Below are 22338 nucleotides of genomic sequence, written 5' to 3'. Positions count from 1 at the left end.
TCCTGACACCTGGAGTTACCGTTCTCACAGTGTATGTTGTCACCGTGAAGGTCAGTGCTGTGAGTGACGAGCTGGAGAACAGAAGAAGTGCAGAGGAACGTAGGCGATGGGGATATTTTATGAATGGAAAAATTTCATCTGCACCATTTCCAGGTGTTTTATGAACACACTCGGGTAAAGAGTAGCACGTTTCTCTCTTAAATGTTCCCAAAAGCTTCTTCTCTTTTCAGGAATACAAAGATATCTCAGTCACCAGGTTCTGTGTCCAGGGTTGCGATGTTCAGGTGATGTGTTAGAAAGTCCATGAAGTGAGGTGTATTTAAAGTCATTGTGGCGTTGCTGCCATTGTCTTTAGATTTTTCCTTTGGATTTCTGTTGAGAGTATTTTCAGCCCAATGAGTTTGGATAGAAAAGCGTATGAACTTCTTTAAGTTGCTTGAAGATGTTTCACCTCTCATCCGAGAAAAAGCTTCAAGCAACTTAAAGTCCAAGCTCCTTAGACTACGATGACCTGGATGACTGAGAACCTTCACTGACTGTAGAAAGATGTTTTCTGCTCTCATTGGTTCAGTTGTTGTCAAGTTGTTGCACCTCTGTCCTGGAAAGGACCCGATATTTTTTGAACATTAGATTTTCCTGAAGTCCTAGAATATAGTTCCTCATGTATCCGCCTGCCTGCCTGTAACTGTTGTGCCTATCTATCCTCTAGCAGAGCCAGGACCAAAGCTAAGTGACTATATTTGGATGAAGTTATTAGCTCGGCACCCCGTTCAGTCAAACCAAAGCATTAAAAAGAAAAATCACCCAGTGTAAACTTGAAGGAGTGCTTCTGTATCAGCTGTTTTTATATACGTCAACCTATCTTCTGACATTCATCACCATGCAAGGCCTGAAACATTAGTGATTTATGAGTGATCAGTGGGTCCAAAATATAAGTCTAACGGAGAAAGTGTTAAAGCTAGACGTTTTAATACGCCAGCGCTGAAGTGGCCAAAACTGTAGTTTACTCTGTGCTGCTTGAGGTTGGCTCCAAACGTCAGTCTATGTTAAAATGGTAGTTAAAGTCTTACAGCCCAGTACAGGAGCAGTCCAGGCTTTAATGAGAGTTACTGGTGTCCCAGTTGGAGTCTCCTGGGCTTCATCCACTACTTCAAGTCGTTAAACTGGACCTTTTTCGGGTTTTTGGATTATCTGACTAATACTATGACCTGCTGTGTGCTACAGACTTTTGTGTGAGTATAATTTGTCTGTTACTTAGTATTAATTAGCCTATATGTGTCTGCTGCACCTGTGCAGTTTAGTAATGCAGCTTTGCTAACTAGCATGCTAACCCCACACTTTCATCTGTAAGGTAACTTCTGCCTCCAAAAAAAAGATTTGGACAAAATCCTGAAGTTTCCAAAACAAATGGGAACATCATGCTGTCTGTGGATTCACTGACCTCTGACAGGTCATACATGACGGTTTACAGTTAACAGGCTTAGAGTAACCAGCTGTTGAAGGCACAAATCTGCTTCAGAGGAGTACGTGGTTCTTTCCAGCTCTGAAGCAAAGGGAAACATCCACATCTATTGTTCCCTCTATTCTCCAGCCTGATCCTGTGACCCAGCGAGTGATGTCATTGCTGCATCCATTCATCAGCTTCTCACAGCGAGGATTGTCCTCCAGCTTCCAGGCTGCTCCTTCCCCTAGGATGGTACCATCTTCAGACTCCACAGTGTCTGGGAATCACTGCCGTATCTGTTTGCTTTGTTTTGGTTGATAAATGGCTCATATCACCAGTGGAGGGCCTCGGCACTCCAATCCAGCATAATTTGGGGCTCTTAAACTCTTTTTTTTCCCTTTTTTTTTTAAAGGGTTTATCAAGCAGAACAAAGCCCAGATTGTTCCAGTGTCTGGACCTCAGAGTGTCAAGATGAATCCACAGGAGCTAAATCCACACTAAGGCTATGAGTGGTTCATAAACTTAACCATTCATCACTTATAAAGGCATATAAAAGTGTAAAGCCTTAAACAAACTGACTCTATTTAATTAGAATATATTAGGATTTCTTTTAGCTTTTACAGTAACCAGCTTCCATGGTTCGTGGTTCTCACTGCTTTGCACCTGAGAGTCTTAGAAACCCTTTAACAGCACGTAGGGTGTATTCTGTGGGGCATCACTGGATGAACCAAGGTTTTAATGGTTTGATTACGATGTGGTTGTTTCAGAAGCTGTGTCTGACATTAGTGGTGTTATGTGGTGGTTTCCACCCATTTTTACTGAGGGGGCAGCCAGAGTTGGTCTGAAAGCTTTGTTCTCTGGTGATGAACTCTACTGATCCTCTGACATTTCTTATTGTGCCAAGATAACTAATTGTCAATACATTAATGTCTTCATAGAGGACGACTCCCAATTATTGAAAAACATCTCCCCATAAACAAGCTGGACTGTCATGATCCCCAGAGGACAAACCGTGGTAACGTTTCTATCAACATTGTAGTTTTTTGTTTTAACATCAGGCTCGTTCAACCTTTAAATACCAACACTGCCAAAGTTCAGAGAATCCAAAATATACTTAATAGTGTTTTTACCCCTCTGCGGTAAGAGGCTGAAGAATGAAGTGAGGTTGGAGTTTCACTCCATCCATGTAACTCCTGAAACTCTTGAACGAGTTCAAATCTGTGACCTCAAGGTGAGAGGTCAAGTTTTCTAAAAGTCTTCAATTCAGTTTTAATTATATAGCGCCAAATGACAAAGAAAAGCCCAACAATCATATCACCACTTATGAGCAAGACCTTTGGTGACAGTGGGAAGGATAAACTCTCTTCTAACAGGAAGAAACTTGCAGCAGATCCAGGCTCAGGGAGGCTAAAGACCCACTGTGGAAGAGAGCCAGTGATCAATAATTACTCATGATTAGATGCAGAGTGGTGTACGAACACATGCGAGTGTATGAAGAAAAAACACCCAGCAGACACAAAATGACAAGACGACACATTTTCTTTCGGTAAATGATATTTTTATTGATCTTCACCACACTTTTCCCTTTCAACAATAAATCACTTTTCTATTTGACCTGTTTACGCGTTTAAAGAGAGATAAAGAGAATATTGCACTTAAAACAAGAGATGGAAGTAAAACCATGAAGCAGAAAAGGAGGGAGGAAACGATCACGAGGCTTTCTTTACAGCACAGTGCCTCCTCAGTACCAGGCAGCTTAGCTTCTTAACTAGCATCATTTAAAATAGCATCTCTATGTTAAGTCAGGTTTGTTTTCAGCTATTACGATACAGAAGAACTCAGAAGGTAGGTACACATGCACGTACAAGCAGGGCTCACTGGAAACCAACAGTCTTTATGAGTTATGAGTCGTTCCACTGCAGATAAGTATGAATGCCACAGATACTGACTTTTTTAACTTTTGTTTTTTTGCACATGAAAATAGAGCAGTTAGCTGTGTGTGTGTGTGTGTGTGTGTGTGTGTGTGTGTGTGTGTGTGTGTGAAGCTTTGACTGAGAGAAATGTGAGTAACAGGAAATCCACTATAGATAAAAATGTAGTGACGTGAGCGAACCGAGTCCCTCGTGTCTGGCAGTCTGAGTGGTTTGCTTATATGTGAGTAGTGCGTGATTACAATATTCCTTTACCGCAGGAATGTCAGCGTCACTGAATGACCCGGCAGCGCAGAGAGTTAACAGGAAAGTTTACCCTAGCCAGCTGTAGGCTAAATATAATTATATATAAAATTATATATAACCCTCGACTCCATATCTTTGTCGCTTCTGTAAGTTGTTTGTTGACAGAATGGCAGTCAGACTGTGTCCTGTCATTCAAAGAAAGACACCGCTGAGTTTAGCCTGCACACAGCTGATGTGATGTATTTCAGGCTACGGTGAGGCCGATCTGGCGAGTGTGACTCGGGTGTATCGTACGATGCGCAGCAAAAACCAAGGCAACCCGGATATCGAAGTCCTCCACGGAGAACGTAAAGGTAATCTGCATCTTCACATTCAAAGCAAATATGAGCCGCTGACGCCAGCGTCTGTCGTACACGCGTCGCTAGCGGAGCCGAGGAGACATAGAGGGGAAAATCTGCGTTTTCGTTGCGGATCATAAAGTAGCAACCCTGGTGAGGCCTGTTGGTCCTTACATCTGTTTGATTGTTGGTTTAGTTCCTGGTTAAAATCTATTAAATTGCCCCAAAAAGTATCAAAATATAGAAATCATCATCGATAATACTCGACCAAATCACATCTACGTCTAATATTAAGGTAATGAAGTGCTATCCAAAAATGACCACCAAGCTATGGCCGGAAACAATTTAATACAAAATCAAATGCAACAAGTTGATTGTGGCTAAATTCAACAAAAAATAAAGAAATTGCACAATTTATGATGGCGAATTAATAAAACAAGTCCGGTTGAAGTCTAGCACACTCCTTTGTGCTTCTTTGAGTGGCAGCTGAAATACTGATTGGGTGCTTTGAAAGGTGCCGTTTTACCCTCACTATGTACAACTCTGACCTTTTTCTTTGTGCACTGACAAGAAAACATCAGAGGAGCCAGCGATGTATCGCAACAGGCGTGCCTAACATTTCTACCATCACTTTCTCTTCCCTTCCAGTACAGCAGGACAGAAAGGCACATGTGGGCGACCGTCAACCAGGCGAACGCGCAATCTCTCCTCACAACCACATGTTCCTATCGTTGTAATGGAATACATTCTTTAACGCAACCTTTGTATCGACACAGCAACAGGTATGAGGTTACTCTACTCTAATGAGTGCTATTTTCTGTATGTAAAGATATAAATATGCAAATACCAAAGATCAGATGATTCTTTTTAAACTACATCATGACCTCCACCTACAGCTCTCTATGTGGCCTCTGTGACGATATGTTGACTGGAAATACACCAAAGACTACAGAAACAAACGCAGACAACTGATTTCTCAAATTCACTGTAGGAAAAACAGTCACTGAGAAACTGAAACAAGTGGTTTTCACTTTGAAAGGACTTTAGAAAGAGCACAAGTCACTACGAGACAGATTATCTTTGAGTATGAGCGTCCCTATAGCTACAGCAAATATACTGAAAAGCCCGAGTGGACCTCTGGGTTTCTGTTTCTCTACGTCAGCGGGAGCCCCGAAGAGACGGAAATGGAAACGCAGAGGAAATTCATCACAAACTCTGTTGTGTGGTGATTTACACACTGCCTAACAGGAAGGAAGGGAATCAAACGCAAATGAAAATGCCAAATGAACAAATGTGGAGCTAGCGTCTGTGGCGACCCGCCCGTGAATAACGGAGCAGCTGAAAATATCGTAGATCTTCTCCGATACGATAAACGTGATTTGTTTGACTTGCTTGTTGTTGGCTTTAATTGTGCTTCAATTAGAACCTATTCTAAGTATTGTTTTGACAATACAAAGGAGCAAAAATCACTGCATTATATAAAATAAGGAAAAAATCCGGTTAAGGGACAGAAAATAAAACTCTTCCCTTCACATGACGAAGTATTAAGATTGCAGTGAACAATTTAAAAAATGACTCTGTTATACAAATGGTGATAGCCACAACAACCCTAGAAATAAATACAAATCTAGAAAACAGAGACAGTTACCCAGATCTGTTTCACACAAATGGACTCAAATACAAATAACTGGGGCAGATACATGTTTGCATATCGGGCTATAGAGAAGAGTAAATAAAAACCGATGTACACTGGGGAGGCCAGTAGGAGAGGAGAGAGGAGACAAACGCTGGATCTTAAAACTCGATCTTGCAAGCTGGGAAAGACTCATCCTGCATGACAACGGTGCTGCTGGAGGCCAGGACCATGATGTTGAGCTCCTGCTGCCTCTCGTGCGTCTGCTGGTACCATTCACGGGTCACCTCAGTGTCGTGGGTGGGGATGAGCGTCACCTGAGAGGGAAACACAAAGGAAAGTGTGGAGGTGTAGTCAACAGAACTGAGAGTACCTAGAAGATTTTTAAACTTGGTACACTTTGAAGGATTGTGTTTTTGCTTCGATGCGGTGCGTGCGGTCTAGTTTTAGCAGTCCTTGCTATAATGTGAAGTTGCGGTCAAAAGTTCGTAAACACTTATCGTAGACATTAATAATGTCTTGGTAATTTGGGGCTTCTTTGAGCTGTTCTTTTTCAAGTGTGGAGTGATTGTGCAGCACGCATCTGCAATGACTTTAACAAACAGGAGTTGGGTGGATGTTTTGATGGGATTTGAACTAACTTGTTTAAGGCCACGTCCACACTAATACGTTTTGGTTTGAAAACGCATCTTTTTCTCTCCGTTTTGGCGTTCCGTCCACACTGTGATGGCGGACGGCATCGTACAGCAGTTGTTTTGTTTGCTCTCAAGCCCTATTAAAGAGTAATATCAGTTTGTACATGTTCCAGATAAAACTCAGCACTTTTCCTCAACATTTTGCCGCGACGTCTCAAAGAGCCGGAAAGTAAACTAACGTCAGACGGAAAAGACGCAGGTCAATCATCGTACTTTTCACGCATACGCAGCACAGCAACGTAGCGTTTTCAGTGTGGATGAACACGATTGAAAACGATAGTGTGGACGCGGAGCGTTTTTAGACGAAACCGCAGTTTTCCAATTTATTCGGATTAGTGTCGACGTAGCCTAAATAAGCTCTACCAATTCTGCCAAGACAACTGCTCAAATATTCAGTCAGGATTATGCCCTGAGCTTGCTGGTGTCTAACAAAACCATCGAGTCAGGAAGCAACTTGCTGAGAAGTAACCAAATATTAGTGTGAGTGTATATGTACTTTTTACCCTCAGCTAACCCAATTATTCTTCTTTAAATGTATTAGAGATTATTAAAGATGTACTGCTGCCCCATTCTTCAAACCTGGAAAGACAACAGTTCAAACAAATCAATAAAAGCTTGTAATTACCATGACGTTCATGCCAAGTTTTGACCACAATCGTACAAATTCATGACATATGTTTACACTCATATAGCTCAGTGATGTCACTTGAGCTGGCAAATGTAATTGTTTTAACCTATTTATGAAGCTAGCAGCTGTAGTAGTATTCAGCTGTCCTAACAGACCGCATGTAAAACATGGCCAAAGCCACCGGAGTTGAGCGTTTTGGTTTGGAAGGACAAAGAGGTAAATGACTCTGATGTCTGATCGTTCATGTTACCCGACAGGAAGTGAATGCAACCGCTGAACAGCAGGATCACGGAGAGTGATCCTATCTAGTTTCGGCCTAGCGCAGATTGCTGTCACCTCTTTGGCTCCGACAGCAATCAGAGATTGTTAAACTTCTGTAGACATCAAACAGGTTTCTGGCACAAAAGAACACTGGCTGATGTCCAACTTAAGGAAATTTGGGCTTAGTGGAAAACAAAAGCATCACCAGCTGCACACCTCAGTACGTAGCTCAAGTAAGAGATTGAGGTGGTCAATAAATGCCACCACAAACCTTTGAGATTTAAAAGTGAAAATTATTGTGTTTATATTTTTTTATCAAGTCGATAACCCCAGTATTAACCTTAACCTAGCTCTACGTGTTGGAGATCAGGAAAAAAAGAATAGTTTCTTCTGTGTGTCAATTAGAAAGATTATATTCTTTGTTCCCTAATTGCCAGAACTTGATAGAGAACAATGTATTAAAAACTAACCCTAGGTTAGAGTCAGGGTCATCAGTGATGACTTCAATCGATGGGTTAAAACACACGTAAATAATACCTGTAGGTTTGATCCCCACTGAGCTTTGCCGTCCAACAGTGCATCAAGGACTCCTCGGCTCGGTTCGCCGCTCGCTGCATCGTTGCCGCTCACCACATAGTATGCAGAACGAATGCGTTTGAAAAACTCTTGGTCCACATTCTTGGCACTGCAGTGGTTGGGAATGTAAGTCAGATCCACATAAATGGGTTGGCCGGGAGCAGCCACAGAGCCTGACTTCTGAGAACCTGTGTGGGTAAAGAAGGCCAAACCATTGTTCCCGTTTGTGTTGTGTAAAGAGTTTGGATGTTATGTTTTCAATGACATTTGCTCACCTGAACTGCTTTTGACACCATTAGTCAGCCCTTTGCCAGGGTTGTAGCTTGACCTGGACAGGTCGTCATCTTTGGAGCCCTGTCCATCTGAAAGACGAGACATCCGCGAACTCTTGTCGGCCTCCTTCTTTTTCAGCGAAGCACTACGAGGAGACTGCGTCTGTTTGACAGGCATAGGAGACCGCTTGCGCCTAGCTGGTGATCCTGATTTGGTTTTGCCTGCAGTCTTCTTTAAGCTCTTAGTTTTTGGCTCTTTCTTCAGGGAGCCGTTGTCTAAAGAGTCGGGATCCACCATGCAAACGTCTGGCCGTGGGGGGTGTGGGGAAGGATCCATGAGGGGAGCAGGAGAAGGATCGTGGCTCCTCCTGGAGGTAAAGTGGTGGCTGCCTCCTCCTAGGGCAGCTTTATCAACTGGCATGTAGTCAGCATCCTCATCTGAGTCCATGTTGCCTTCACCAGTAGCTGAAGGGTATTCTTCACTGCCCGGGGGTGCGTCCGAATCTGACTGGGAGGCCAGAGACTCGCTGACCGAGGTGGGTGGAGTGTCCTCTGTGGCCAAGCCTAATCCTGCTGACATCCCGCCAGTTTGGTGCAGAGAGCTGCTGTCCCTGCTGTGGGATTGGTGTTGATGGGCGTGTTGGTGAGCCCTTCTCTTGACTGAGAGGTCGTGCTCGTCACCCTCCTGCGACTGATCACTTCTGCGGCCTTGCTCCTCATCGTCCTCGTCGCTGGAGAGTTGCCGCATGCAGGGGTTGATGAAGGAAGGTGACAGGTCTTCTTTGCGTTGCCTGTACTCAGAAGACGAATATCCGGGAGAGGAGCGGCTCGTATAAGAGGAGGTGGCTCCTATGGGTGCATCACGATCGCTGTCGTCATCGTCGTCCTCGTCATCCTGCCCCCCCCGGCTGCACTCCTCCCCGTAGAACGGTGAACGGAACGGCTGATCAGTTGAGGAGAGTGAGAGCGGGCGGGCAGGATGCTCTGGCTCCATCTCGCACTCCTCTTCAAACTCATCATCGTGACGGTAATGAGGGGGAGAGTCTCCTGGCACCATTCCCATCTGGGATTTTGGCATTTCCCACTCATAGGAGCTCCTTACATAACCTGCTGCTCCCTCGTGTGACACCAGCTTGGCTGAGCCTAAAGCTGCACCAGTTACTGGTGCTGCAGGTGGGAGCATGGAACTCGTGCTGACCTCCGTGGGCCCGTTCACTGTGTCCGGCTTGCTGGTCTGAAGCGTTGAGGGAGTGTAGGAGCCAAGAACATCTGGAAGCGCATCTCCTGGCTTTTCAGCGATGGGTGGAGCAACAGGCTTGTCAGAAAATAAAAGGCTACTAGCCAGGCCACTAGAAGGAGACCTCCGAGTCATCTCACGCATATACGCTTCCTCGTCCTCTTCTTCGCTGCTTTCGGTCTCCTCAAAGTAATGTTTGCCTTCTATGTCTGGCCGAGGCGAGGACGTGACGCCAAACAGAGCAGCACTAGCTGCCTCCTTGTCCTTGGAGAACTCTGAAAGTTGAGAGAATGGCGACGCTGCTGTGGCCCCAAATCCAACAGCTGTGTCCAGCTGGGACCCTTCAGACCACTCAGGCTTAGAGAAACACTCAGGCTGAGAGACTTTATCTGTTAGTCCACCTAATGAAGTCGTGTGCTCCTTCTTGTCATCAGTAAGGGTACTGGACGAGAGGGAGGGGAATGATTTAACCTCTTCAAAAGGACTGAGAGGTGAGAAGCGGGCCAAACCGGAGGTAGTCTCAGCTGCGCTCGTAGCCGTAATTTGTTTCTCAGTCACTTCTAAATAGTCATCTTTTGCGACAGCGGAGCTGGAGAATGGAGAATCCGTAACGGGCGAGTGTTCATCTTTGAAGGAGGAGTACTCAAAGAGAGGCTCGGCTGAGGCAGGTGTCTCCAGCTCCTCTCCGAACTGCCGGCTGGTGGACAGAGACCCCGAGGTGGAGGAGGAGTAGCTGTAGGCCGAAGAGGAGGAGAACCCAGGGGCAGCGGTGGTTGTGGTGTACTGGAAGCTTGTGTCCAGCGATCTCTTACTCAGAAGATCTGGTGTCTTTTGTTTCTCAAAATCAGAATCAGCTCTGTCGTTCTGGTAATAGTTGCCGTCTGTTGATTTCAAGGTGAAGTTCTCTCTTGCTTTGTCTGAGCTTTGACTGGACACAAACGACTCCTTCTCGTCACTTCCGCTGCTGTATTCAAATCCTGATGAGTAGCTAGAGAAACCTGCAGCTCCTAAATCCAGTGGTTTTCCACTTAGCGATGACGAGTCGGTCTTGGCTTTATCTTCGACCATTGTGAGGGAGCTCGAACTGCTTCCTGTAATAACCGGCTTCCCCTGACCGCTGTTACCATATCCAGCCATGGAAACCATGAACTCAGGCTTGTCTCGGCCAAGCGTTTCACTGACCGGACTTTTCACTTCCTTTTCAGATTTCTCTTTGGCACCTTTCTCAATATCAGAATCAACAGCACCTTCGTCCTCTTCCTCCTCCTCTTCGTCATCTTCCTCTTCTTCATCGTCATCAACAATATCATCATCATAGTCCTCCTCGTCTCTCGCCGTTAGCTTTCGCATATCAATCTCCAAGCACGCACCTTTCTCGTTGTAGGCCGAGGCAGCTAGCTTGTCTACGCCCGACGCTGAGCCCTCTGTGCTGTCAGTCGGGACTCTGACGTCCTTCTCTGATGACAAAGAAGTGGTCCATGCCTCAGGTCTGTCAGCCACTGAAGGGAATCGACTACTTTCACTGTGTTCAGATGTCTCCTTTTCTTTCACCTCTTTTTCGAATTGAGCTGTAGCTGGAGTGCTCTTGGAGTCTAGCCAAGATGAGGACTCTTTTCCATAAGAAACAGCAAATCCCTCGTTTTCTGACATCTTATCCCTGACTGTGAAGGGCGGCTCATGTTTTAGCAGATCTGCGCTGTCCTTTGCTACGTCTTTCTCCACCTTAAGGACCTCTAAGGACTCCTGACGAAATGAGTCAGAGTCAATTGAGCTTGTCTTGCTGTCGTAAATGTCACTATAAGAGAACGTTTTGCCGTGCACATAGGGAGTGTCTTGTCTTACATACGAGGCCTTTACTTTAGCCTCCTTCTCAGGAAACTCGTACAGGTTGAACTGAACACTTTTTTCAGGCTCTTTAATAGTGATGTCTGCTTTTTCTGCGCTGTCTTTTGTAATGTCAGCTTCAGCACGATCACTCAAAACGGGCTGAGACCCTACCCTAACTGGAAAGTTGTCATCTTTTTCATCTTTGTTCGAATACGTCACGTGAGGTTTGGGTTTCTCCTCTGTGCTAAAGGCCACATTCGTTTTGCCTGAGCTCACAACTTCCTTTTGAGTTCCTGCAGATTTTGCCTCAAAACTGAAGTCATCATCCAAGAAGCAACCCTCTTTGGCCTCCATAAGCTTTGCCTTGACGGTAGGCTGTAGATCCTTTTTGGCATAATAATCGTCATCATCCTCCTCATCAGATTCTTCAGATGCTTCAAACATGGTCTTGTCACCTGACACACCAATGAAGGAGGTATTGTCTGAGATGGTGACTGATTTCTCTGTTTTCTGGATGTCAGCTTTCGTGCTGGTCACTGCCTCGTCTCTGTCTTCTGTCCTAAAGGGCTTCTCCTCCGTTGGAGAGTAGCCGCTGCTGGTAGGCACAGACTGTGTGGGTGATGCAAGTTTCATGGTGCTATCGTCCGGACTTAGGCATCTTTCCTCACTCTCCTGCCTGGAGTGGGACTCTAGCCCTGGGGAGAATGATGGAGGAGGGGGTGATACAGGCTTTATTTCAACACCAGTCTTAAATCCCTCTGCAATGAAGAGGTTTTCTTTGACAGACTGTGAGGGTGAGTACTGTGTAGTGGAGAAGGGAGGAGGAGAAAAAGTGGACGAGGGCGATTTCTCCTTCTCCTGGAGCATCATGGAGGCTGCATGTTCGTAGCCCTCTTGAAGTTTACCCAGAGGGATGTCAACGTTTGGAGTCTGGTCCTCATCCTCGTCCTCGTCATCATCGTCTTCATCCTGGACTGATGGGACATTTGCTTCACCCTCGATCTCAGGGATGTGGGGCTGGTACTCATCAGAGGAAGGAGACTTAAAACACTTGTCATCCTCTAGAGAGGAGGTGGGTGAGATGGTTCCTGCTGAGTGGAGATAGTCCTTCCCTTGGGCAGCCTCTGCACGTGAGGGGATGCTGTTGATGGTATCCAGCAGGAGAGAGTTCCGCCCAGCCTCCTCGGTCTGGGGCGCTGTCACGGAGGCAACGGACTGGTCTTCAGCTACAGATGTGGCAAAGGATGACAGTTTGTCATATTCTGTGATGGATGTGGCTGAGGAGATGTGCTCCTCTTCAGCAAGAGGAGCAGCAATGATGGTGGGGTAAGGTGCAAGCTCAGGTTCGGGACCTCCCACAAAGGCTTTGGGTTTGACATCGGCAACATCAGATATAGCGGAGCTCTTCATCTCCTTTATACCGTGCATCGAATCAAAGGTGCCGGGAACGTCGGGAACAGAGATGTCATAAGAGCCCACATCATAGCGCAGCTGTGGAATCCTGTCCTCGGTATCCTCGTGGATCTCCTCATCAGAGATGGTCTGTTCAGTCTCAGAGTATCCGGGTATGGTTTCATCTTGGATAAAAGAGAACTGCTCTGAGGCAGAGGCTGCTATTGCCTGTGCAGTTGGTAACGGTTTTTGCTCCGATGGCTTGGTGTCCCACTCCTTTGCTTTTTCCTTTTTCACCTCCTCAGTTTTATACTTCAGGACCTCATCGTCTTCTGTCCCTTCAAGTTCGGCTTTCTCGATTACATCGCCCTCTTCCTCTGAGCTCTCGCTCTTCTTCGATCTATCTTTTACATCATCCTTTATGGAGTATTTATCATATTTTTCCATTTTCTCCTCTTCGTACTTTTTATTGGAACCATCATCGCCGTCGTTCTTCTTTTGAGTAGCCGCCAACACCTGTTCTTCCTGTTTGACTGGAGATTTGGGCGAAGCAGACTTTGTCTCAGTGGTTGAGGCTGTGACTTTTTCCTCAGGGAAAACTAAGGAAGAAACTTTAGCGTCAGAGTGCACTGTTAGCTCAGGCATGACATCGTTCTGGATCGGTTCTGTCTTGTGTTTGGACAGCTCCTCTTGTTTCAATGCCTCAAAGTCCTCAGTGAGGTCTTCGGGTGAGGACACAATGGATCTGTCAGCCAGAGCTGCTGCCTCAACCTCTGCGGGCACATTCTTTGAAACTGGTTTTTTCTCATTCACTTCCTCCTTCACTGCTTTATTTTTGTCACTTTTAGGTTTAGCCTGAGTCTTGGCCTTGTGCAAAGTTTTCCTCACCTCAGGGGTTAATGGTTTCAGGTCTGGTTTTGTGATTTTTCTCAGTTCAGGTTTACTTGGATCTTTCTTTTTGTCCTCCTTGGCTTTGCTTTCTTTCTTCTCCTCCTTTCGTATGTTCTCGTCTTTCTTTACCTCGCGTTTCTCTTTCTTCATTTCTTTTTTCTCTTTGTCTTTTTTCTCATCCATCTTTGATGCTTTCTCTTGCTTGCCAGCTTTTTCCTTTGATATTTTCTTTTTTTCCATCTTGTTAACTCCAGGGGCTACTTCACTGTTTTTCTGTTGCTTGGTGGCTTTTAGACTTTCACTTTTGGGTTTCTTCTCTTCTTTCTTTTCAGCCTTATTTTCTTTGCCGGTATCGCTCTTTGACTCTTCCTCCGGTCCACTGGCTTCTTTCTTAGTTGTTTTCGAATGTGGTTTGGGCGAAGATTTCAGACTCTCTTTGCTATCAGTTCTTGATCTTATTTTGGTCTGTTTTATGATGGGAGGTGGTGCGCCGGATGATATGTCTTTTTGGGTAGCCACTGGGTATCGCAGAAAGTCCAGGTGCTTTAGTTTCTCTAGGCCTTCAAATATTTTATTCTGTGGTGCATTTCCTGGGAAAAGCACACGGACTATCTTTTCTGTTGGACGATGAGGAATCCACACGATGAGAGCTGTGACTGACGTTAAATAGGGGACCGATATTTCTCCTTCTTTTCCGTTCGGCATCATGATCCCTGTCTTGGCCTTGCTGTTTCCAGCCCATTTCTGCATTAGAAACTGCATCTCTTTGCTTTCTTTTACAGGGTTTAGAACATACATGTCTAACTTTCCCACACCAAGCTTGTGGAACAGTGTGATAGGTTCAATCGTGTTGCTTACTACCCTATGAAGAGGCTCTGGTGTGATGCCGAGCTTGTTGAGGTACTGCAGTGTCAGAGATGCTTCCTCAATGCTTCGCTTTACCTTAAGGGTGGACTCGGGCATCCGCAGCTTCTCCGGGACATTGAAAAACACAATCCCGAGCTCGGGGGAAATAAGGTTCTTCATCCAGTCACCGCTGCTGCTGGAGCCAGAGTCTTGGTTCCTCTCTTCCTCCTGCTCAGCAATCTTTCGCTGGAACAGCCCGTTGATGCCAGGGAGGTTATCTGCGCCAATATGGGTAAGCAGGACAGAGTCGATCCTGTCCAGGTGCCGAACCAGCTTCCAGAAGCAGGACTTCCGCTCAGACCCACCGTCCACCAGGATGTTGAATCCATTGACAGCAAACAGAGCAGAGTCTCCCCTGCCTCCAGGGAAGATGTAGCAGCAGGGTTTGGACAGCTTCAGAAACCCACCGGAGGTTGGGGGCTCCAGAAGGTCAAAGGGTGATGGCACATCCACTGTCTCTGCAACATACTCTGTAAACTCTGTGACTCCGTCCATGTTGGGGAGGTGGGGTTCGGGGTTCAGGCGGTATTCGAGAAGATTTAGGAGTGACTGCTGCTCCTGGCTTTGGCCCAGGGAGCTCCAGCCCCCTTCTCCCTGACAGGAAACGGTAAGCTTCGACGGTTGCTCAGAAGAGGCCCTGGACAGGACTTCAATCACCTTCAATCAAACACAGGAAGAGGGAAACATGACCCAAAATCATTTTCATAGTTCCACGTTGATCTGTACACGCATGCACTGAAAGAAAGTATTTAGAGTGAAAGCACGTGCAGCTTACTTCAGGGTTGGAGATGATGTCGGAGAAATGTTGCCAGGTGAAGGCTCCACTTTGCAGTTGGGTGTCACCGCCTTGCTCAGAGCTCTGGCCGCTCAGGATCAGCAACTTATTAGCAGCAGAGTCGGTGATCAGTGAGCGAGTCTAGGCAGAGGATAGTAATACGACTGTAACAACAACTGATATATTTAGAATACCATATCATCAATAATCTACCAGAAATACAAACAAAATAGTCAAATGGCAGCACATAAGGATGATGAAAAAACATGTGGTGGACTGATTCAAAGCTGCAGACATCCAAACACTTATAGGATCATTTTATCCCACGTGCACCTGGAATTCCAACTTTCTGTTTGTGGAAAGCAGCCAATCAGACACGGGGAAAAAAGGAAAGCTAGCCTTAAAGGGAGAGGACCTAAAACAGCACCTTTAGGATGAACTGAAAGGGTGCGTCACGGCCCAGCCTGTACCAGAAACACAATCTACTTGTGCACAAAAGGCTCCTTGTTTTCTTTTTCTTTCATAAGTAACGCATAGCCAGATGACTGCTGTGCTCCTGGACTACCAGGGCCAACTGCTGCTGATAAGCAAAGGAAAGAAAGATGCTTTACAGATGTTTGTTAAGCAATTCAGGCAGGACGATTACAAAATAATTAAATGTTCTTTATTTTCTTAATAAATGGATATTTTTCTTTTTGTGAATAATCGATATAAAATATATTCAATATTATTCCTTTTTTGTCTATGGAGCTAACAAGTCATCATGCAAAGCTGCTTAAATGTAGAACAGAGTAGCCTACATGGAGCTGGAAATGAGTAAAATAGCTGCAGTTTGTCCTCTGTGTGATGAATGGAACGCTAAATATGTCCAATCAAAATAGCTGCTCTAACAAAATGAGTTTAAGAAAAAAAGGTCAGTCAGGCTGCAAAAACTCCTGCTCCTTTTTACAAATCTAAATGTAGCAGTTTAAAAATGAGCGCCTGTCACTTAATACCCAAAATAGAATGTTTGAAAAAGTATTTTCTATTTCTGCAACAAACAGGACCCATTTTAGGCACATTTAAAGTCTCGATTTAGTCATAAGTAGCTGAAAAGCTGAGATGCTGTAGCCTTAAGGAAAATGATTAAAAGGAGAATAAACACACAAAACGGTGAGTTTCTTGGGCAGCTTGAGGGACCAGGTGTTTCAGTCCTGTAGATGTAGACTTGGCAGTAGTTTCACATTGATCTACAGATGCAGGTTACTCGTCAAGGACTAATTAAATGTTTATAGTGACTAATTAAAGCTATGAGGTCGACCTGTGTAAACAAAAATAGTATGAAAGTTATCTGCAGTCAAAGACAGATAACATAGAATATGAAAACACTGTCTGTGACTCACACTGTGGGCCTTCAGCTGATAAAGTGTACTGATGCTAATCAGAGAAGCCTGGGACAGGCATGGACCTCCAACTCCGGGATCCCTGGTGAACAGCAGGTATTGCTACGGTCTTCATAAGACAAACTGAGTTCAGATCACATTGAACACTTTGGCCCAGAACTCCTCAGTGTGACTTAAATGAAAAAACTTTTCCAAATAGGAACCAAACAGCTTGATCATCGCCACGCACTCGTTTCCTGTATGCTCTCTGAATGTGACTCACCTCTGAAACAGCAGTTTCCTCTGATGGGTTCACCAACACAACTGTCTGGAGGACATCACTCTGATACTGGAGAATTCGCTGGCCTGCAGGAACAGATACATAAAAACTTAAAAGGTCTTCTGATGACCAGGCAGGAACAAGAAGCAAACCATCAGCTGATTAAAGCCAAACAGATTAGAATTTCTGGTACAGTACAAGTCCAGAGTCTCACATGTTCCTCTGTCAAGTAAATATTAGGACTGTAGAGCATCCGTAACTCTGGATGATAAGCATGGCAATGCAAGTTAATATTTAAGAGCATTTCCTTCCATGTATTTATTGAGTTTTAAACTTTATACTGACACCATCATTAAACAAAACAAAACCAACATAACAGGACAAAACAAAATAAAACAAACAACCCGGCTCAAGAATACAAATAAATAAATGGAAAATCCAGACACTTTGATTATGAGATACAATTAACAATACACATATGTAAAATAGCAGTGACATGCTTGCATTATACCAGGGCCTGTGAGAAAATAGCAGAAATATCCAAACCGGCATACGCCATAAATGGGTCCCATATTTTATGAAACTTCTTGTCCCTACTATGTAACTTGCATGTTAGGAAATCAAGTGACACATATTCCAGTACCGTCCGGTGCCACTGAGTCTTAGATGGGGCCGTGTCCGTGATCCAGTTCAAAAGGACACATTTCCTTGCACAGAATGTTAACAGTGCGTAGAGCTGCTTTCCAAACTTCCCCCTGATTTTGTTGTTTGCCACTCCAAGTAGCATACACAGTGTATGCATTCAGTGTCAGTGGTGAAGATCTTATCCAGTTCACACTTTATGACAAACCAAAATTGTTGTATTTTCCGGCAGGACCATAGACAGTGCGTGAGGTTGCCCACCTCTATTTTACATTTAGGGCACAGCGGAGAAAGGTCTGAATTGTATTTATGGCGTTGAGAAGGTGATATGTGAGCTCTGCCTTTACTTTATTACAGACGCTCAGAGATTTAGCATTCTCCCAGACTTCGTCCCATACCTCGTCACTAATCTCTATATGTAATTCCTTTTCCCAAATAAGTTGTGTCCATGACCCCAAATTCTGTTAACAGGCCATAACAAATTTTTATAGAAGTTCTAAGATTTGGCTGAATGTATTCTATTTTTATCTTATTGTATATTTTATTCTATTTTATTCTACTGTATATAGTATTTTATTTTATTCTGTACAGTTGTGTACTGTATTTATTCTTATTTTATTTTATTCTAATTTTTGCTTCATAACTTTTGCACTGTCCACTTCCTGCTGTGACAAAACAAATTTCCCACGTGTGGGACTAATAAAGGTTATCTTATCTTATCTTAAATATCTGCTTTTCACAGTTAGAGACGGTTTGATTAGTAAGTATTGTTGTAGCCCTTTGGATGTGGTCCCTCACTTGTAAATATCTAAAGAAGTCCTATGAATGTTGTATTTATCGATTAGCTGGTCAAAGGACATAAGGTTAGACCCGTCCATTCAGTCAGAATAGGTAGAAATACCATTCGCAGCCCAGTTCCGAAAGCCGGGGTCGGTGTCCCAGGCAAAAAGAGAGGATAATCGGATAAGGGAGTGAAAAGAGATGTTAGGTGAGACCTTCCTTCTAGTTTTTGAACCATTCGCCAAGCTCTAACTGTAGATAATGTAAGTAGGTTGCTACAGAACATCCTTAAGGTCTTGAGTTTTCCCACAAAAAGCAAATTTTTCAAAGGGAAGTTAGACATAGAGCTCTCAATATCCAACCAGACAGGAGAAGGCTGTTGTACCCAATCGGCAGCTATACGCATATGGGTGCTCAGCTGATACTTCCTTATATAAGATAAGATAAGATAAGATAAGATGACCTTTATTAGTCCCACACGTGGGAAATTTGTTTTGTCACAGCAGGAAGTGGACAGTGCAAAAGTTATGAAGGACAATTAGAATAAAATAAAATAAGAATAAATACAGTACACAACTGTACAGAATAGAATAAAAATATAATACTATATACAGTAGAATAAAATAGAATAAAATATACAATAGGATAAAAATAGAATACAAATGCTATATACAACAGAGTGAAAAATACAATGGTGCCAGAAAGATTATTGCACATTTGTGTTATTGCACATTTGTGGATGTGTGTATGATCAGTTAAAGTCTTTGTTGTGCAGTCTGACAGCAGTGGGGAGGAAAGACCTGCGAAATCTCTCCGTCCCACACCGTGGGTGCCGCAGTCTCCCACTGAAGGAGCTGCTCAGTGCTGTCACAGTCTCATGCATGGGGTGGGAGATGTTGTCCAGCAGGGATGACAGCTTAGCCACCATTCTCCTGTCACTCACAACCTCCACTGGGTCCAGAGGGCATCCTAGAACAGAGCTGGCCCTGCGGATCAGCCTGTTCAGTCTCTTCCTGTCCCCAGCAGAGATGCTGCCACCCCAGCAGACCACACCATAAAAGATGGCTGAGGCCACCACAGAGTCATAGAAGGTCTTCAGGAGTGGGCCCTCCACTCCAAACGACCTGAGTCTCCGCAGCAGGTACAGCCTGCTCTGCCCTTTCCTGTAGAGGGCGTCTGAGTTATGAGTCCAGTCCAGTTTGTTGTTCAGATGAACACCAAGGTACCTGTAGCTGTCCACAGCCTCAATGTCCATACCTTGGATGTTCAGTGGTTGCAGTGGAGGATGTTTGTGCCTGCGGAAGTCTACCACCAGCTCCTTGGTTTTACTGGCATTGATCTGGAGGTAGTTCAGCTGGCACCAGTCCACAAAGTCCTGAGTCAGTCCTCTGTACTCCTTGTCGTCCCCATCAGTGATGAGGCCGACTATAGCAGAGTCATCAGAGAACGTCTGCAGGAAGCACTGGGTGGAGTTGTGGGAGAAGTCTGCAGTGTAGATGGTGAAGAGGAACGGAGCCAGAACCGTTCCCTGTGGGGCCCCCGTACTGCAGACGAGCCTGTCCGACACACAGCCCTGAGTCCTCACATACTGTGGTCGGTCGGTGAGGTAGTCCAAAATCCAGGTAGTGAGGTGATGGTCCACTCCAGAGTTCTCCAGCTTGTCCTTCAGAACCGAGGGAAGAATAGTGTTGAAGGCACTGGAGAAATCAAAGAACATGATTCTCACAGTGCTCCCAGCGGTCTCCAGGTGAGCGAGGGAGCGATGTAGGAGGTGAATGACGGCATCATCCGCTCCAATGCCAGGCTGGTAGGCAAACTGAAGTGGGTCCAGTGATGAGCTCACCAGACGCCGAAGCTGAGCCAGGACCAACCGCTCCAGGGTCTTCATCAGGTGGGATGTCAGAGCCACCGGCCTGTAGCTGTTGAGGTCCTTGGGGCGTGAAGTCTTTGGCACTGGTACAACACAGGAGGTTTTCCAGAGCTGTGGGACTCTTCCCAGCCTCAGGCTCAGGTTGAAGAGGTGCTCCATCACACCACACAGTTGGTCCGCGCAGGACCTGACGACCCTCGAGCTGATGCCATCTGGACCCGCTGCCTTCTTGCCATTAATCCTCCTCAGTTCCCTCCTAACCTGGGTGGTTGAGAGAGACAGTCTGGAGCCTTGTGTTGATTGTGTATTGGATGCTGTTGTTGGGGGTGGGGAGGAGTGAGCAGGGTGAATAGAGGAGGTGTGAAGTGTCTGAGGTGTCAGAGGTGGAACAGCAGCAGTGGGGGTGGGTGAGTCTGCAGCCGATGTTGGAGACTGCCTCATGGCTGAATCAAATCTGTTGAAGAAATGATTCAGTTCATTTGCCCACCTCACATCCCTCCCAGGCAGAGAGTTCTGATGTTTGTGGCCCGAGATGGTTCTGAGGCCTCTCCAGACTTCACCAACGTTATTTTGCTGAAGCTGGTTCTCCATCTTCTGCCTGTAGCTATCCTTCCCATTCCTTATCAGTCCCCTCAACTCTCTCTGCATCCTTTTCAACTCCTCTTTGTCTTTGGATTTGAAGGCCCTCCTCTTCTGCTTGAGGACAGCTTTAATTTCCGGGGTAATCCAAGGTTTGTTGTTGGAGAAACACCGTACAGTCCTGGTAGGTACGGTGTTATCCACACAGAAATTAATATAGTCCGTAATGCATGTAGTAAGGCTGTCGATGTCCTCTCCGTGGTCGTCACAGATCACCTCCCACACAGTCGACTCAAAACAATCCTTAAGAGCCTCCTCGCTCTCCTGCGACCATCTCTGCACTGTGCGGGTGGCTGGTGGCTCCCTGCGCACTAAGGGCTCATACACAGGGACAAGGTGCACCAGGTTGTGATCAGATCTGCCCAGGGGAGGGAGAGGTGATGAACTGTGAATCTGGGAAATCAAGGCCCCCCTTTGAGGATGGAAGACATAACGTGGATATTTTAAGACGAGGTTTCCTCCCTGCCCAAACAAAGGAGCTAAACCAGCCATTTAGAGTTTGGATAGTTTTGTGTGGGAAGAGGGTCGGCACCATCTGTATTGGGTAAAGTAGCCTGGGTAGAATGTTCATTTTCAGAAGAGCGATACGACCGAGCCAGGACTTTACCCCCCTATAGGGGGAGAGAATGAGAGAAGAAGAGGCAGCTGTGCAGCGTAAACACGCAGAATAACTCCAGCTTTGTGTCTTTTTCCATTCTAGCTGAAGTTCAGGACAAACTGTGTTCCTTTTCAGCGTAATATTTTCTCTGAATGAGGGACAATTCCGTTTTTTACAGGACGGTTGGCAACTCTACTAACTAACCTTATGAATAAAATAAAGTTCACTATCAGTAACATCATAGCACCCACCCAGCTGTATAGAAACTCCGTCATGCTAGCTAGTACGCAGTACGAGTTATTGTAACTGACTGTAAAAAGTCAGCACAACGAAAATAAACTCCACCTAAACTTGGTTTATATCTGACCCAGATAGACTGCAGCTCATAACTTCTTACCTGAAGTTCAGTTCACCTGATACTCGGACCGGCGGCCGCCTCGGGTCTCTGCTCCTCCTGCCTCCCCTTCCCTCATCCACCTGCTGCCTCTGTGGAAGCTCCGCCATAGCCACCACCAAACAACTGAGTTATTTATTTTTATCCTATTGGCCAGCATCTGGCCAATCCAACACCTTTCATTGTTTATACAGTTACAAAAACAAAAAACAAACAAACAAAAAAAAACCATCAGCCCATAAAAACGAAAAATCACCATCGGCCCACTGGGCAAATGCCCGGTATGCCCGATGGCCAGTCCAGCTATGGTTGTGCCATCAGTTAACCCTTCGCGTGCCAGCTGTGGCACGCGTTCCCAGGGTTGCTGACCCCTGCCCTTATACAATCAAGAGGTGTAAATGGTAGATTTTTCCTAATTAATTTAATTCAATTCAATTCAATTCAATCTTTATTGGCAGACTTCATGTCCATAAAAACAAGACAGAAACACACACACAACACCCCCCCAACACAAGGTATAAACCATTAAATATATATATATATATGTATATAAATAAGTATATAAAGCATTTGTAAAAATATAAAACCATAATATACATAAAACACAATTACTTAAAATAAATCAATAAATACACAAACACTTTAACCAGTGCTTTCTCAGACTGGATGAGTAACGGGAACCACTCACTGTCGGATCTGTGAGTGCTAAAATTATACTGTTA

At 45.1% G+C, this 22338-nt stretch overlaps 1 protein-coding gene across 2 annotated transcripts in view; it reads right to left on the bottom strand.

Moving 5' to 3' along the window:
* Positions 1-2990: 2990 nt before the first annotated feature.
* The window catches only part of map1aa (microtubule-associated protein 1Aa), a 60242-nt gene continuing 40894 nt past the window's right edge, over positions 2991-22338 (bottom strand). For both annotated transcript variants that reach the window (XM_063469649.1, XM_063469658.1), the window contains 5 exons: positions 16697-16779; positions 15053-15193; positions 8028-14934; positions 7714-7940; positions 2991-5909 (listed from right to left, as the gene is read on the bottom strand). In XM_063469649.1, coding sequence (XP_063325719.1) covers positions 5754-5909; positions 7714-7940; positions 8028-14934; positions 15053-15193; positions 16697-16779 — 7514 coding nt within the window. In that variant the 3' untranslated portion in view covers positions 2991-5753. The remainder of the gene's footprint in view (positions 5910-7713; positions 7941-8027; positions 14935-15052; positions 15194-16696; positions 16780-22338) is intronic.

Source organism: Pelmatolapia mariae, linkage group LG1, assembly GCF_036321145.2.
Source record: "Pelmatolapia mariae isolate MD_Pm_ZW linkage group LG1, Pm_UMD_F_2, whole genome shotgun sequence".
Classification (NCBI taxonomy): Eukaryota; Metazoa; Chordata; class Actinopteri; order Cichliformes; family Cichlidae; genus Pelmatolapia; species Pelmatolapia mariae.
The sequence above is the reverse complement of the archived record's forward strand: the minus strand, read 5'-3'. Positions and strand labels throughout refer to the sequence as shown.